Source organism: Corvus hawaiiensis, chromosome 11 (assembly GCF_020740725.1).
Source record: "Corvus hawaiiensis isolate bCorHaw1 chromosome 11, bCorHaw1.pri.cur, whole genome shotgun sequence".
NCBI lineage: Eukaryota > Metazoa > Chordata > Aves > Passeriformes > Corvidae > Corvus > Corvus hawaiiensis.
This window is the reverse complement of record NC_063223.1, coordinates 13,025,783-13,044,288: the sequence shown is the minus strand read 5'-3', so window position 1 is coordinate 13,044,288 and position 18,506 is coordinate 13,025,783. Positions and strand designations below refer to the sequence as shown.

At 41.7% G+C, this 18,506-nt stretch overlaps 1 protein-coding gene across 1 annotated transcript in view; it reads right to left on the bottom strand.

Annotated features, from left to right (window-relative positions):
* Nucleotides 1–2,649: 2,649 nt before the first annotated feature.
* UROC1 (urocanate hydratase 1) overlaps nt 2,650–18,506 on the bottom strand; it is a 39,203-nt gene continuing 23,346 nt past the window's right edge. Inside the window, exons 14-20 of the mRNA XM_048315573.1 lie at nt 17,623–17,744; nt 13,119–13,189; nt 12,105–12,203; nt 11,591–11,690; nt 8,701–8,782; nt 3,490–3,589; nt 2,650–2,892 (exon numbers count right to left, since the gene is read on the bottom strand). Coding sequence (XP_048171530.1) covers nt 2,752–2,892; nt 3,490–3,589; nt 8,701–8,782; nt 11,591–11,690; nt 12,105–12,203; nt 13,119–13,189; nt 17,623–17,744 — 715 coding nt within the window. The 3' untranslated portion in view covers nt 2,650–2,751. The remainder of the gene's footprint in view (nt 2,893–3,489; nt 3,590–8,700; nt 8,783–11,590; nt 11,691–12,104; nt 12,204–13,118; nt 13,190–17,622; nt 17,745–18,506) is intronic.

Here is an 18,506-nt window from a genome sequence, read left to right as displayed (position 1 = left end):
CTAAGGGTGCAGCCACACTCAGAGTGCTGAGAGAGGGAAATACTTTAGCAAAACACCCTGTGTACCATCAGTGGAAATACGAAAACAGCGCTACGGGCAATGCAAAGTCACTGTTCAAGCACAACCATGGCACACCATCACCCAAGATAGACCAGCAAAAAAAAAAAAAAATCCTACAAATTCAGTTAATGCATAATTTTAATTTTTTTAAAATTTATTCTTGGGCAAAGCTTTCTTTGGGAGAATGTTCAGCTGCCTTGTGGCTCTCCAACACTTAAGGAAAAGGTGAAATTATCCTGGATGTGCTATGGAAATTTACCAGTTCCCCGCTGCCGTGGGACTGGCGAGCAGTCCCAGCAGATGGTGCTGTGATCCTTCTCCTGCTCAGATTATTCCTCCTTTCTGAGCATCAAACCGCCTACAGCAAGGGTGTGAAATGCTGGCCAGGCACACTCAGCTCCAGGGAAGCTGGAGCTGTGGGAACACCCAGAGCTCCACTGGGCTGAGTGCCACTAGGTGTAGGTCTTCCCTGTCCTTGGTGGCCCCCACCATCCCAATCTCCCTACGGAGGTCTTTGCAGTGCCTTCCTTCATGTTCTTAGGAAAAGATAGGTCTGCCCCCGAGTTTATTGCTTAACACAAAGGTGCATCCCTGGTTGAAGGATGTAAAACCTGCCACCAAGCTCTTGCCTCTATCTGCAGCCACACACAAGATTGTCAGGATAAGTGCCATTTTAGGAAAGCGTTAAGTTGCTAAGATTCATAGGAAGGATGCTTCAGCCTGTCATGCTTGAGACTTCACTGCACTGCAGAAATTCACTGCTTGTACATCCCCTGCCCAGATCAGATCCAATGCAATGCCTTCAGATGGATGGGTTTAAAACTGTTCTCCCTGTCCTGGCTTTGTTTAGCAGTGAGGTCAGCTACCTAAAAATTACATCAGCACCCCCACACAACAACAGCCTGTTCACAGTCTCAGCTTCTCTGCAAACAAGTGGACAGATACATCAAGGCTCAGCAGGGCTCAGAAAGGGAACTTATCCCTGGGGTTATTTATGGCTTCTGTGTGCTGGAAACCCCCTGCTATTTCATCCCTGACAGCAACAGGTTAGTGTTTCCCTGTGCCCTCCCAAAGGTATTGTAAACCTCAGCCAGTTCACATTTGTTAAGTGCTTGAGATATGCAGTTAAAAGACTGAAGCAGATTTAAACATATACATATAGCTGCATACTACATCTTTAGGATAAACACCAGTGAATAGTCATAAATAAGACCAACTGCTAGCCAGTTCACTGCTTTTCTGTACCGCATTTCACCTTAACTCATGCTACCTCATTAATGGACTTCATCATCTGAATTTCAACTTGTAGCTCTTTATAGCACTCATATATGTGGGTTCTGTGTCTCCCTAAAGGCAGTCCTGAGTTATAAACTCCCAGGGACTTGAGTGACATTAAACATGGCTATACTGGTAAGGTTATGTCTCCTGGGCAATAAGGCTACTAGGACAAAAATAAGGTTCCTTTTGTGCCTGGGATGTGAACGTGAACATGCTGGCAGGTACCCCAGTACTAAATAATACAAAAGTGAAGAACTCATAAAAAATATTTCTTCAACATCTTGTTTGTGGTGTATTGTCAACTCAGAATTAAGACGAGTCTATAGAACAGCTCTACATTCCTCGGTACAAGAAAAGCCAGTATATTTTCTGGTTGTTCCTCTTGACAAAGCAAGAGCCACCAGTGTTTTGGGGCTATGAAGATTAGAGTGGTTTCACACAATACCAATACGCTAACTTACTGTGATTATTAATAAGGTAATGCATAACATATGTCAAAGCAAAGGCTGTCAAATCTGCCTGACAGCTACTCACATCTCAATCGTATAAATTGGCAATGTGGGCAGGTTTTTTCCATAATGTAAAGCATTCCTATCAACTGCAGATTGCACTTCACAGAAGGCTCAGTTTCAAGCAGATGCCAGACTCTCACTGTTCATCTGGAGATATACACAGTGCGTGAACAGAGTAAAGAACTCATTTGTGATTCAAAATAAACACTTCCCTTTTCTTAGCAGCAGAGGCAATGCAGAGCTGCAGAGTTTGCTCACCTGTGGGTAGTGTGGGGTCCAGCAGGGGTGGAGTTTCCCAGTCCTGAGGACTGTGTGCTGTCCGAGACTGCAGCTCATCACATCCCCTCTGCAGCAGCACAGGCAGGTTTTACATGTGTAACACCCCTTTTCATTCCAAGAGGTAATGGATACAGTGCCAGGAGACCGAGTGACATTCCAGAGCAAGTCCACTGGGGGAAGGGACTGCTGGCACTGTGTTCATGTCAGAATGAAGCCCACGTGCTGTGCAAGGACCATGCTTAGCACGAGACTAAGGATAGATAAGAATTACTTTTGTACACACATTAATTTATGAATTATCAGGAGTAAGTGACTGTTTTGTTGTTTGGGGATTTTTTTTTTTCCATTTGATTTTCAGGGACAAAATCCCCATTCCTTTCCCTATCATGAACAGTTTCCTATTGCAAACATTGTTCCAAATATGTTGGTGAAAAGACTGTTCCTGGCGGACCTGTCACAAACACAAACAGATTTGCCCTGTTAATAAGTTAGAGAGGAAAAAAAGAACTCACATGGAACAGACATTTGCAAGGCTTTTATCATTTGGCCAGAGAGCAAAGCAGGATATCAAGGAAGCAACTTCAACTATGTCTGCAAGAGCAACATTGCACTTGGAGTACCACTAATGTTGCACGGCTTGCTCCAAGATGTTCTCATCCACCACCTTGTGAGGGAGAGTCACCCTCAGTGTGCCATTTTCCTTCATTGCTTGGCAGATGGTTTCATAAGCAAAGGCGTTCCCCGACCAGCAGCGCCTGGCAACCTGTCAGACAAGAGAACCAAGGGGTGTAAAAATCAGACATTCCTCTTGCCACACCCACCTTGCACCATATTTGCGCAAACACTGGCAACCAACTCATGACAATAAATCTTTCAACCCCCTGCCAGTTTTTAGTTTCCCTTCTGATTTTGCAAGTAACTTTTGTAATACTTTGTTTTTATGAGTAGTATTTGGGTAGACGTGGTACTTTTCCATGCATAACATCGGACAGATAAACACTGGTAGAGCCAGGTACTTTATAAACTTACAAAATTCCCTCACCAAAAATAATTGGGCACTCCATCCCAGCTCTGTAAAACTAGCAATTGCTTTCAGTAACAGTATCATTTAAGCAGTCAATGCTTTTTTAGTGGGACAAATATTTAAAAAGGAAAATGTCACTTCAATGCATTTTCAACTATGAAATCAATGAGCCTAATTCTCTGCCAGCATGTAAGGATGAAACTCTTCTGACAGCTAGAGAAATCATAAACCCCTTTTCCATCAGCAAAACTCTATGTTTTGATCTGTGTACAAGCAAGATTCCCCAGATTTAAAAAAAAATTAATATTGAAGTATACATATATGAGTTTTGCTTACTCCATTGGAAACATCCCAGCTGAGCATCATCTTAGCTCGTTCTTCAGCTTCCTTCGACCCATCCAAAACCAGGCCAAATCCCCCATTGATCACTTCCCCCCTAAAAAAAAAAAAAAAAGGTAAGAGAATGAAATAAAAATAATTCAAACCAATACCACAAAATTTACAGGAGTTAATTTGTTCAGTTGTACTGCAAAAAGAAGGATGAGAACACAGAAATGGTTCTGAATAAGAGACTATCAGTGATCTTTTATACTTATGAAAAAAGAAAAAGGGTGTTTAGCAGGCAAAGGCCTGACTTCCTGACCTGCAGCAAACCTAGTCCACCTTTCTTGTAATGTCCAGCTAGCAGTCAGGATCTGCTCCAAGCAGGGGTACCAAAAATTAAGCTTGCTGTATATCTCCTGAATCCTGCACTCTGTACTGGCTCTAAAAACAGCTGGAAAAAGGTTAACAGATCTGATGGGCCAGAGATTTACCTGTCTCGGGGTGTTTTTAAAGGTTAAGCTCCTCACGCTTGCTACACTGCAGCCTGCCATACAGACAGGATCATGAGGGTGACAGTGTACTTACAGCAGCAGGAAGATGGATCTATTTATATTCTCTCGGGACAAATGACAGAGCATAAGCATTTTATTAAAAAAGTGTTAACCACCACTTAATGCACATCTGCCTCGATCATTTCCAAAACAGTCGTTCATTTTATATGAGATACAGAGCTGTTTAAAGACATCAATGCCAACTTTTCAGGAAGCAGACTTATTGGCAGAAGAAGAACAGAAATATGTTAAAATGAACAGATTATTCTTGGGAGAAATAGCAGTCTGGTTTTAAAGGACAGGGAAAACACGTAGAGCAAAACATCTTGTCTGACTTCAGAATGTGGCCTGCTCGAGCTCCCATTCCATGGCATATGGTGAATAGTGGTGAATGCAGCTGGGAGATTAATCTGTTGCTGTAAATCTGTGAGAGTTCTGGCATTAGAGCTCAGCATCAGCAACACTTGAGGGACAGGGCATATCATACAACAGTACATGGTATGAGAGACTAATGGAAATCCCTGGAGGCAGGATTTTGTCCTCTGCATTTTATAGTTAATATAAGTTTACAAAATTTACATAGAACAACATCAGACATGCCCATTAATCAGATAGGAGTTGAGAGTCTTCCAGTCCAAGAAGTAATTGTTTCTTAATGTGTATTTCCAGCAGTAACTTGAGCTTCTGAGGAAATAGGGAATTGAGGCTAAACTGGAGCTTCACAGACCTGAGATCTACTTCCTGAAACTAGAGGTTTTCTCATTTTCAATGGAACGTTGTTACTCATTAATTCCCTTCCTAATACTTACATACAGGACCTGTGTACTAAGCAGGACCCTATGACAGAGTTCGGCAAGGAACTCAGGGATCCAGACCTCACCATCACAGTACCATTCTCTGAATTCCCTCCACTTTTCCATTATTAGATACGTCACTATTACAAACTAGTTTTCTGTTGAAAGGCACAGTTTTCTTGAAAGTGGTTTCTTACAGCAGACCATCACTGAATGAATTAGTTTTTTTAACTGGAAAATTTGAAGCAAAGTCATGTTTTAAATTGAGATCTTTGAATATTGTAAGATCTGAGTCTTCAAAATAAAATTATCCTTTTAGATTGACACTGTCAACTCTTGCAGCCTGGAATTTAATTCCCACTATGTTTTTACTGTGTGAAGCCTTCACTATTTCTGCTCTTAGTCTCATCTGAGGATGCATACAAACAATCAAACATCTGTATTTCTTGAAAATTCTACTTTTTGAATAGCTCATGTTGTCACTGTTCTCTCCAAAAGAGGGGAGCAGACTGGATGACAACAAATGTAATTCTGCCAGGGCCAGTTACTCCACCATACTCTGCTGCTCCTGTGTACAGAGACCAAAGAACAGAGCACCGCCCTTTACTGTCAGAGTTCAAAGCCCCAGAAACCCAGACCTCTGGACCAGTGTTTTATGAAGATATTTCATAAAGGAAGATGATGTTCTTTCAGTGGCAAAATTTCCCTCTGTCCAGAGTATCCCAAAGAGCATCCTTTGAAGCTTAGGCATGAACAATGAGCATCTGATCTACTTACACTCCGTAAATTTAAAGCCTGTCCATTGATTTCCATGGAGTTACTCCAGTGCAAATCAGAGTCACTCACCAGAATCTGCTCTACTGTCTAAAATCACTCCTACATTAAATGCCAATGTTTGTTATGATGGATTTTCTAGCAAAACTTCTCACTTTTAAAGGGGAGCTCTCTGCCTTCATTAGCATTGGGTCACATTTTCAGGTAATTAAAGAAATGTGTGGCATTTTGACCTAAGCTACTCCTATAATTTCCAGATGTCTCCTTCTAAGATGATCAAAGAAAACAAGGCCTCTCTCACAATCAAGATGTCACACTGTCACCAGTGCTGATCGATTCTTAAATTGCTTCTGCCTTTTTGTTACTACAGGTTATCCAGGCTCTGTGCTAATACACATTCTCATGCAAACAGGCAGCAAAAAATGAGTAACAATCATTTGCTGTAATTATAGTCAAGACTATGTTAATCTTAAGCCTCTCCAAGAGTACATGTGATGCAGATTCTGGCTAAATAAATATTAATCCTGCTTTTCCTGTTTGTCCCACAAGGCTGTAACAGAAAATAAAGCATGTAAAAGGCATTTTTGCAGTCTCAAAGGGAAACCACAGCAGATCTGTCAGCAGTTCCAGGCAAGCCCAGCCTCTGCAGGGAGGACTGGCAGCTAAACACAGTGCAATTACCCATTTTTGAACTCCCTGGGCAGACCCTTGCCAGTGACAGCTGGATTTCTCTCTAATCACATGTATTTTTGTTAATAAATATATATAAACTTCCACTTGCACTTTCACATTTCCAAATCAGCTGATGACAAGTTTATCAAGCACGTGGCGATTTCTTTATGGCAAAGTCAGGTGGATTTTTAGTGCTCCAGAGAAAAACAAAAACAGGGTCAAAAACTTAAAGGCATCTATCTCTTCCAGGCAAAGAAAGCAATATTTTATGGCTGGGGGTGGTTTTTCTTCTTTTGCCACCTTTAAATTTTTCCTCTCTCTCCTCAGAAGGCAACGGGGTGCAGCCCTTTCACCAGCCAGGGTGGTGCCACATTAGTTAAGCCAAGAAGAACCACCTGTCTGGCCTGCCTTTGGGGGCTCTCCAGGCCAGGGCACTTAATGACACGACAAGGTCACCACAGCTGAGCCTCAGCATGGTGGCTTGTTAAGGCTCTGCAGAGGCACACCTAATTTTCAGGCCCTGCATTCTTCACTGATGCACAGTAATTTAATCACAGAGGGCTATGACTGCTTCGAGAACAAGGTGAGCAGATACTCTTCTGCAATGACAAGCCCCAAGCAGTCATAGGAAATGACAAAAAGGAGAACCAAACCCTGCTTTTCCAAAGATATTTTGATTTTAGTGAATAGCCATACACTAATTTTCTGATGCATTACATAAATTACAGCATAAATCTGCTCTGCCTTGTGGCAAAGTTTCTTTTAATGATGTAACTCCACTTACAATACAACTAAAACAGTATAATTGAAATTGCAGTGTGGTCAGGGCCAGTTTTCCAGAACTAAGGGCAGACTCACCATTCAGCCAAGCTGTCTTTGAATAGTACAGAGGGCAAAAGTGTCCTGGAAGAACTGGCCTTAGAGAGACCAGAAAGGAATAGGATCATTTGTATCCTTTGAATTAAGCATCTTCAATGCACAGAACATTCATGGCATAAGAAATTATTTTAGCAATTCTAATAATTATAATTATATAAAAATATTCCAAATACTTTGCATAACATGTTGTGAAAAGTGATTTTCTTTGCTTGTATTTCCTAAGCAGATATTTTAAAAGGTTAAACTCAGCTGAGGAAATTTAGACAGAACTTGTCTGCTGCTACCTCTGGAGCCTCAGACTGAGATGACCAGAGTAGGGAGACATTCTGGTATGTGTTTTCCATTCAGAATTAGGGAAATTGTGAATGAAATCATGGCTGTGGGTCCTTATCACTGAAATCAACAAAACCTTCACTCCATGTGCTTCAGCCCTCAGAAAGCTTTCTTCTCCTATCATTAAGCTCTGCTCTCATGCACCCTTCTATGCAGGAGTTATGCCACTGAAATCAAAGGAGTAAAGAGTACAGCGAGGGAGTTCCTCAGCTGACCTAAAGGGATATTTTCTAGATTCAGCTCATTCAGAGGAATACCAATTAATTATCATAAAATGTCTCTGAGGTTAACATCTGCTACAAGTTCTTTGGCTTGCTGGTTTTGGCATATTCCAGCACAGTTTGCAACAGGGAAGTATGAGGGTTCACCACAGTATTTAACAGAGGGTTGTGCCTCTTTTGACTGCTGATACCACCAAATGAAGACATGACTGTAAAATGGTAGAGGGTTTGCTGGAATATGCTGGAAAGAGCAAACCAGAACTAAAGACTGCAGTGTGGCCAGGCTTTCCTACTTCCTACACCTCTGCCAATCCAGGTAGCCTTTCAGTGGCATATGGAGGAGTTTAGTTTCCATCTCCATATAGAGTATTTCCTTCATTCTGCTTTTCAGTTTAGGCATGTCTCTTAGTTCTGCATGTCATGTGAAGGAGGTGTTTAATTCAATCCTTACTTGGCTGTGGTCTTTAATGCTACCAGGCATGTGCAGGGAGAAAAAGACTGTGGGGTTTACTGGCACCTGAGCTGGTTTGTCTCAATAACCCCTCACTGCACTTTAGCACGGGAGCATTTATATTGGGGTCCTAAGGTCACAGGTTTAAATACAGCCTAAGAGGAGACCTAAACATAATCCATCCACTAACACTCTGGCTGTGCATGTGTGAAGACAATGCTGGAAGCAGGATCTGTTCAAAAGGACCACAGCAGACTGTCTTTGTTCATCAAATTAAGTTCTTCAAACTATGCTGTGGCCAGTGTTCAAAACACTTTTTCTGGACATATGAGCATTAATTAGAAAAAGTCTCCTACAGCACCATACTTTGCTTTATAATTTGTCCTTTCAGTCCTTGATGGCAAACCCGTCCTTCCCACCATCATGACATTGTTCTCCTCCGGTACTACACGTCTGTTCAGCAGTTCCTGGCTCTCCTCCCCACACACATACACAGCAGCAGGAACAGGATTCAGAGCCCAGCTTTAGCAACATGAGCAAGCTCTCACCAGCCAACTCCACCCCCGTTGTGCAGCGCGACCCAGGTGGCTCCTCTGAACGAGTCTCCCACGAAGTTCTGCACTGCCATGTCTGGGAGGAGAGCAGAAGTGTTACTCATGGGCCACGTTCATTTTTGTGTTGTGCTGCTCCCTCCTTCCACTGACACCCTCACTGCGACTGTGTGAAGGCAGGGTTGGAGGCAGGTTCTACTCACAGCTTCTCTCACAGATATACACTGAACATCTCATTCCTGGGAGGAACAGGCAAGGGAGATTTGTCTCCCGCTCTCTGCCCTGACTTTGGAGGAAACAAATGCCAGTTTCACACGGTGGTTTATGAGCACTCTGGTGATTCCTGCATTTGTGCTCCAAAACAGGAAGCTGAAGGACCTACCACTCTTCAGCTCTGAGATACTACTTCAGGGTGGAGAGAAATGCAATCCACTCCTTTGGGATACCTCAGTCATGGAAGAACAGGCTGGACACATCCATGTATATGGATTCAAAATGGGCAGGACACCTGGAACACTACACACCTTGCAGTTCTCAGAAGTCTGAAATATTTTCAGATCAGAGTGCAGAGTTACTTCAGCCCTGTGCAGAAAGCCAGTCTAAAGCTAAGGAGTTGCATTCTGGGGACAAAGTTGGGATGAAAATGATATCCACCCCAACTCTTGGAACATGTGGGAATTTTACCCTGAACAGGAACTGCTGAAACCACTAAGAAGGCTTGTCTATAAAAACCCCCAAAGAAACATAATTTAGCAAACAAATATAATTTGACTAATGCATGATTTCCACTGAATTGTTCACTAGAATTTTATATACTTACTACAATTTGTGCTAAAGCATATACCCAGAGAGGTGGAAAGAGGTGCACACAGAGGTTAAGAGTAAAATTTACTGAAAACATTTGTCCAGATTTAATTCAGAAAAGATTCAATACATTATTTGCCATATTTTTAACAGGAGAAATAAGAGAAAAACAACAATATCCCCACCAACCACATCTGCGGACCCACAGTTATGTGTCTGATGGAAAATGAGTTTATTGAGTGCTAATCTATGTTAAACCCTGTCAAAAGCTCCATTATAGCATCTTTTATCTGACATTATGTCACTTTAATAACGCAATTATCATAATTACAGTGCTGTCGAGATTGAATGGGAGAGATCTAAATCACCATATTCTGTAATGTACAGATTTTCTCCTCAGCCACTGGCCTGATAAGAGTGGAGGTTGGACAAGGAGTGAACTAACAATGCAATAAGCTGCTGCTCCTTGGCTTTGATAAAGGTCTTTGGCTGCAAATGTCTCTGCTGAAATACACTTTGCAGAGCAGCAATGACCCATCAGGCTGAGGTACTTTAAAAAAAATGAGACAAATGAACATTCTGGAAAAGTCCTGTGTGTTAAAGAGAAGCAAATTTCACCCGAACCAGCTCAAAAGTTGTGTTAAAACAACAGGATAGAAGGGAGAGAAGAAGACCTAAGAAGTTCTTTTACTGCCTCCAGAAGCTCATCTGGTAAAACAGATTTAGGCCTGGTTCTAAAGACCAGTGATATCAGTGGCCAGCAGGTTTTAGATAAGTCCTTGGAGAAGGCAAGTAGATCATGTAAATCACAAAATGCAAAGAAAACCACAAAGCATGATGAGTGATGGAGTTTAGCAAGCCTTGTTTCTACTGCCCTCTTCTGAGGGCACTGCCTGGTGATTACTTATATTGCTAAGATGGAGACATTAGTTTGGATTTCTGTTCTCTGTGCAGCTGCACCATTTTCTCTCAGCTTGTCAGAAACAAACATTATTCAAGGCATCTATCCATTTGGCCTATTAGAACTCACCAAGACACTCAAAAAGTGTTGAAGTGGGACTGATGGACACAGTTAAAAGCCTCATTTCACTAGGAAATCCAGTTAAGATAACAGGGAACTTTTCTCTTTAAAATTGAGCCATAATTTGGTTCTATTATGAATTCTCATAATGGAAGTAATTCAATATGCTCAGCTTCCTCTGTCATAATTTCTCCTTCTACAGCAGCAGATCCTCCAGTCTCTCACCTCTTTGTGACTGTCAGTTCATGACATACAGATACACCACTGGGCTAAAGCTATTATCATAATTTCTGCTTTACACATGGAAAATTGAGGAAGATTTAGGGTTAAAATGTGCTTAGTGCTTCATTCGTTTTTTTCAGGTCTCCAACCTGATATTTCTTGGGTTTATTTCTCTAAAGGATTGTTTCACAAACTGAAAAGCAGAGTCTGGTTAGCTCAGGGGGTGCAGAATTAAAGGCTCCTTTTGTAGAGCAAATCTACATGACTTGCCCACAGTCACACTTCAGCTGAGCAGCAAGGCTTGGAGTCTAATCCAGAAGGCCTGACTTTTATTCTTATGCCTTTACTATCAATGTTCTCTTATGACCAGAAAAGTTCCTTTCAGAAACTCCAGACTGTTTTCTTGAGTCCTCAGGTCATGGAATGAAAACAGCTATGAACCTCTTTGCTTTAAGCAAAATACTATTGTAGACCTGATTTGGACCTTGTGGATTTCAAGGAAATATGGCTGTAACCTGTTTGAAACAGTGAGATTCAAACTTAAAATCAAACAGAAGATACCATCCTCTGAGACTGGTCTCCATTTGCACTCAGATACATCTAGTGCATTTTCATGGAATTTCCAGCAGTGTTCAGGACCTCTCCTGTGTAACCAGCTCCACATTTGTGTCTGTATCACTATTAAATCCCACAAAGCTTCTCAGGAAATCTGATTAATTTGGATTAAAGGGTGTTTTTTTAAACAAAAATATTTAAGAAATGTTGCATTAAAAAGCTATTTCTGTTTTGAAGCCATTTCCTTGCTGGCCCAGGCAGACAAGCCTCAGCTGCTCCACTGACCTGCACAAAAGGCTGATCCATCATAAATGTTTGACGTTTCTCTGAAAGGGCTGTCAGTCCCACTCACATCGTGGTGATCTCTGCTGAGGACTACAGGAGCCTGGAAAAAACCAAGGACAAGACAGTGGAATTCTTCATGGGTTGACAATGCTAGTGAGGACCATTATCTGCTCAATTCACTTCTGTTGTCTTAATATTTGGGGCCCTACTAAGGAGTTACAGTCCCTGCTTTGTGCTCTCAGCAAATCACTGAATGATATGTTGTGCTTGTAGGTGCCCAAACAGAAAATAAGGCAGTCTCATCATGAAACAAAATTTCTACACCCACCTCTCTCCTGTGACAGAGCACAATACTGGTGGCAGGCAGAGAGGACTGAGCTCTAACACAAACTGACCCCATGTAAATAACAGGCACTTCTGCTCTCACTGGTTGAGGCTTTCTCCTTTCCCACCTGCCACCCCAGTCTGATATTAAACATAATTACCAGAATATATCAAGACAAAAGAGACAAACCTTAATCTTTCCTTCAGAAATGGCTCGATTAATAGCCACGGCTATAGACACACGACCCTTCTGATCAGAATATAAGATTCTGGCTTGAGAGCCAACAACCTGGAAGAGAAAAATGACAGAGGGTCTCAGCAACTGGCTTATCTTCAGGTCCCAGATTAATGGAGTCATAGGAGTGACTCCTTTCCTTCTATAGGAGGAAGTACAGATTATTTCTTCACAAACATCCAGCTTCCAGAAGAAAAATTTAATTCCCTCTTTGAACTTAGTTTTATCTCCACTCACACAAACCATGAGATGTATTTCTGTATTCAGCTGCTACTGTCCAGTAAATTCCACTTTTTAACTCAACCTGATTGCTAGGCTATAATCCCCCTATCAACAAATCCCTTACCAACAGCTGAGAAGCAGAGGTTTGGAGCTGGTGATGGTGGGCTGGAATAGAAGAGAAATATGGCAAAGAACATCTGTCCTGCACAGCTCTGCTGTGCTTCCAGATTAGGAGAGCACATATGAGCTCTGCAGCATCATTCATTGGCTTCACAGGGAGACCCTGCCTGAAAAGGAAAACAAAGGATGATCCACTGGTGTCCTGCTTCCCACAGTGCAGAAGGATGGCAGCTCTTCAGCCCTATCACCTGTTTTGGAAAGGGTTCTGGGAACTGCAGGTGTGAAGAGGTTGGTCCACAGCAATGCCAAGAGGGATGTTTTGAATAGCACTGTGAAAGAAAGGTGGTTACAACTGAGATGGAGGGTGAATCATGGATATGTTTCACTCCAGATACAAGAGTAGATATTGCTGGATTATTGTAGCATTTCCAGATAAGGAACTGAAAGGAAAGAGCTGCTTCAGCTCAGCCTAAAATCCTTGTGTGGAGAGAGAGGTTTCAATTGTCAGCCCTAAAAGCTACAGATGGTGTTTTCATTCCTGCCCATTCCTGCTTTTCACCCCAGCATTCAAGAACTGCATTCAGGACCAGGAGCAGCCACATCTGCTGCAGGAGGTTGTGCACTTACCAAGCTGTGCCTGCCGGCTTCCCTAATCCAGCGGATGTTGTCATGGTACTGCTGCTTCACAGATGTGCTCACTTGCAAGAGAAAACAAGAAAAAATACAGCTTGAAAATTAATGCAATATGTTCTAAATTTACTTTAATTCATCTGGCAGCACTAGGGAGTCAAATTCTACTCTCAGATTCAAAGATTCAAGCACGCATATAGGAAATGCTGTATAGAGTCCTCTGTGCAGCTGTTGCAGTAACTGCAGAGTATGTTTAAAGAAAGGTACAAGATGCCACTCGGGACAGCTGGAATGGTAACTTCCATTTGGATCTTCAGCAAACTAAATTAAACCTTGAGATATGGTTTACATGTACAGTCCATTTTTGGTCACCTGTTTTACTGCCTATTAAATGCCAATCTATTTCCAGGCCTTTGCTAAATTAGCAGTTTTATCAAACTCCATGACATTGGGTACTACAATCCAGTATTGCATCTTTGAGGCAGCCAGCAGAAATTCTCAAAAGCAGCTCACAACACACACTTGAAGATAAATTACACCAATGGACACCATATCTGGGATACAGATTTATAGCATAGCAGTTATTCTGTACTACATGGTCCTTGGATGTTTTCATACCAAGATAAAACTGAAGTCTTTTATACAAAGAGATTTGTTGCCTCACATTTCTGTGGAGCAAAAACTGCACAGGAAAATTTCTTATGCAGTAGTTACTTTATGTGTAAATCCACCCTACACCTTGTTTAGAAGTATGTTATCTAAGACAATTATATATATATCTCTAAGATATATATATGTATCTAAGACAATTATAGAATACGTTAACATTCTCCAGCATCTTCTTTTGATTTATATCTGTGTCATTCCATCTCAATCAGCCAAACTAGAAAGGAATAAGAATAAAGATATTTCAAGTTAAAGACAGTGAAATATGGCACATATCAGTCAGATACAGGTAGGTCTCAGCACAATCAGCTGCCTCCAAGACACAGCACCATCTGTACCGAGTGACTCACAAAAGGGAGAGGGGGTAAGGAATGAGACAGAAGTGTTGTCTGACTATCCTCATTTAGGGGGTTTTGCACCTCAGTTGGGGTTACAGTGGCTGAAGAAGTTACAGTCTGTAAGCTCTTTCTCTGTGGGCTAAGCTATGTCACATTACCCTGCCCTGAGAGTCACACTCAGCTACCAGGGCTCAGCTGGCTGAGCCACAGTGATCTGTTCATGTATTGGAACTTCCAAGTCAATCATCTCTGCAGATGCCAAGACAGCACGTTCTCCATTACTTTCCAGCTCTCACCCTTTTCACCTCAAATTATAATGTACAGATGACATATGTTTCAAAGTCTAACTGGAGAAACTGCATACTGCTAACTTGAAATTGTCCCTGAGAAGAGTGTTCGGACTACTGCTTCTGCACTAGGCAGTATGATCACTTATGCAGGGTTAAACTAGAAAAAGGAAAGAGGAACATGTAAGAAACTCATATTGAACCTGTATTAAACACATTGTTAAAGGGAAATGTAAAATATGCTCATTCCTGCAGAGGCAGGCCTTCCATACCAAGAGCTTTAATGATCCTAAAAAGACCTGTCAGTGCTTGAGGGGTTGGCTCCAAGTGATAGCTTCTAAACTCTGCAATGAGGATTAACATGTCAGCACTTCACTTTGCAGGGAGTGAAAGATGAAACAGCTGCTAGTGCTGTCCTAATAGGATTGTGCTGCCACTCAGAAGCTTTAAGGAAGCAGCCTCTAGAAGGTAATGGGTAGTGTTCACTTAGGTTACTATAGATATGTAATGGGAGTTTATTGGAATTTCTCTAAAAAAACCCAACAAAACAAAAAAAAACAGAGGATGGGTTCCTTTCTATCATTTTATAAGAGATATCAGAGAACACTTACCATATTTTATACTTCACAGTGCACAGACTTACAGAAAAGATCTTACTGTCTAAGTTCTACAGAACATAACCAGAAGAGAAGCCAGATGAGAATACTGGCTACAAGGACCTATCTCAACACAGCACAACCATCCCTTCCAGCCAGCTCCAATAAACAGTTGGATTTCATCAGTTATCCCTAGGGAAGTGAGGAATCCTCCCTTTTATTTAGTCTAATTTCCTGCAATTGAAAAAAATCTCACCATTTTTTTAAGAAAGACTTTAGAGTAACTCCATGTATCTCATTTGCTAAACTGCTGCCTCCACCTTCCCACCCCAACAGGAATGTGAAGTCAGGCAAGCAACTGTATTTTTTCTGGTATTTCACAGACCCTTGTACACATCTAGGGTTTAAAATATACTGGAAAGCATTGTGTACTCAGAGAAATTGTCCCAAGGAACACAGAGACTGGCTCCCTTAGAGAGATTTACATTGTTATGCATCAGCTCGACCTTCAAACTACCACACAGGTCCTAAATCCAAGTTACACCCCAATCATCAGTGCTGCATCTGCCATGCAAAGGCCATCTTAAAAGCTCCGGTACCCTAGAAGTAGAAGCAGATAATAAAACTACAAAAATCTCATGAATTCTGAAAGAAATTCATCTCCACAAAAGAAGAAAAATGGTTAACACTGGACTCAAGGACAAGTTGAAAGTTCAGACTTGGAAAGCAACAGAGTTCGGCTCTGCGGAGTTTTCACTCATTCATAAACTTCAAAGGTAGGCTCAGATTTCAGATGTATATGTGTATGAGGATATCCAGACCCTAAAATTTGGTCCAAACCCAGGCCTCATAGAACGTGGATAGCAAATTCTGTTTTCTTTCTCTTTGAATCAAATTCCCACTGTCCTGTCAAATTTAACACCAAATTGAATAGTAGTCTTGCCCTTAAGCCTGTTTTCACCTGTTGGAATTTTTTTATATGAATTGTTTTTTTCATTTAAATTATGAATATACAAGCAATAGTTCAATGCTTTTTGTTTGTGCAAGAGACTTCTCTCCCCAGCTTTACATTACATCTATATAAACACCCACATACTCTTGTACACACAGTAACTGATTCATTTCCCAGTCCTGCAATGCAAACCATCCAAAGGTCATACAATGGTTCAGTCCTGAGAGAAGAATTCTGGAGGCTGCTGTACATGGCAGAAAAATTACTGCAGATTTCTGAAGACAGATCCAGCAGTGTAGAAATGGATTTCACCCTCCCTTCAATAAAGCCAAGGGACCAGGTTTAAAAACAAAGTAGGCACATCTGGGTTATTGCATTACACACAGCTCATGCTCCAGTGCTATTTCTTGAAAATGACTCCTAAGGAAACATCAGTAGAATAAACAGAACCAAGGACCTTGCAGGGTCAGATCCGCTCTACCAATAATTCACCTCTTGGGAGGAAAAGAAGGCTGGACACCAGCCTTGCATTATAGGAACACAAGAGTAGTTTTATTCCAAAGGAGAGACATCTGAACAGGGTATATCCTTTTCAGAAATACCCCCCAGGATCCTCCCAGTGCTCATTGTTCCAGAACAAACAGGAGAGCATTCAAAATTTTCACACTTCTATTTGTGTTTCAATGTTTTTCATAAAAAAAGCAACAAATATTTCAATATTACTGGGAAAAAAATTATTATGCTCTCCTTCTCAAAATACGCTTTGGATTTCTGATCCATTTCCTTTTAGATCTGGAGGAATTCTTCAGAATTCAAAGATTCTTTTCTTGATTCTGGGAAGCACAAACCTTGGCACTCAAAACAAAAGAGCTGAGGACTTCAGTGCTTGGGGACAGTGACAAGTCCTTGAGCCTGCTGTCTGGTAACTCCAAAGGTAGACAAAGAAAGGGAAAGGGGTAGGGCCTTCCCCTCCAGCCTGGGAGATCAGGATTAATGTTTGCTGACACAAAATTAGCTTTGTCTCAGTTCATAAGCAGGGGATATCAGTAACAGCCCAGTTTCAGGGATGTGGAAGAGTGCAATTCCTAGATCCCAGAGTAGCACACAGAGCCATGCAGGTATTCCAGACTGGTTCCACCAGTCAGTAGAAATAGCTGTCAGTAGCTCAAAAAGAGATCTCAAAATTGTAATCACAAAAAAATGACACTGGATGGAGCACCACACTCAGGAAACCTGGGTTTCCTGCCACTGATCTCCTTGCTAACCTCTTGAAAGCCTCCCTAGATTTTCATGCCTCATTCACCTATGAGACAAGGGCAAAGCAATTTGACTCCTTAAATTACTCTTGGAAACCTGATAGTGAAAGATACTGATTGCCCTAAAGTTTCAAGGTGACAAAGTTTAAAAACACCTGTAACAAATTAAAAGAAAGGCTCTTAGCCAAAATTGCTTTGGGATCAACATCCATGGTGTTTTTATGTTTTACCTACAGGCTACACTCCTTACAGGGGTTTGGACAACAACAAGACTTCCTGCCTACATGGAACCTGGAAGAGCCTGCTTTCCATGTTTTCAGCCAAAAGCTAACACACATTTGAACTCTGGGTTTCCTTTTCTCCCCAAAAGCCCCCCCAGGGAGCGGGGCATGGGATGATGTCTTACCTCCCTGGCGTATGGAGTCTTCCAGCACTGACATGGCAATGGAGTCAGTTGTAGCAAGGTCCTGTGGGTCACCTGAGGTACAAACCCAGCGGAATGGCCCAAATCCCAGGGAAAAAATGTCCCTGGGAAGAGAACATGTTTCATTAAGAGATAGTTGAAATTCTTTCCTTATTTATCCTGGCTGCTAGCAGTGCTTTTCTTTCATTAGCTGGAGACAGAAGAATTTGAAACATTCTCAATGAACTAATCTAAACAGAAGCATCAAGGACTATTAATTGAGAAATTAAACAGTGCTGTTTCATGCAGCCATCCACTGGTATATAAAAGTATAGTCAGGCCAGAATTTTGATAGTCATGTTGGACAGTTCAATCAAGTGCATCATCAGATGAATTGCAGTTTTTCTTCTGTTTCATCAAATATACTCTCCCTGCTGCCCGGTCTTTGTGTCCTTAACCCAGGCTAACCATGAGCATCTACACTGTCAGACAAGTGCAGGTTCTGACCGAGTGCCCAAGTCCAGACTCATTTGCTGTCCACATTGTTTACATACAATAGTGAGACACGCTCCACTTGAGGGCCGGAAGAAAAGATCTAATCTGGTTGGGGCCTTACTCTATGTTCAGGCACTTGTTCACATGGCATAGACAAGCTAGGCATGAGTCAGAGGAAAAATGAGTTATAAATCCAGTCCCTCAACAGATCTCCTGAGCTCAGCTGTTTCTACAAGCAGCATGTGCAGTGTGGGTAAGAGGCACAGCTGGTGGCATGGGCAGAAGAGTGTCCTGTTTCCATCATACTTTTAACTTCAGTGCAGATAAAAGGCTTGGATGATTTGGAATTGAGCTCCACTGCTCTGAAGAGGCAAGCTCTCAGCTTTTAGCAC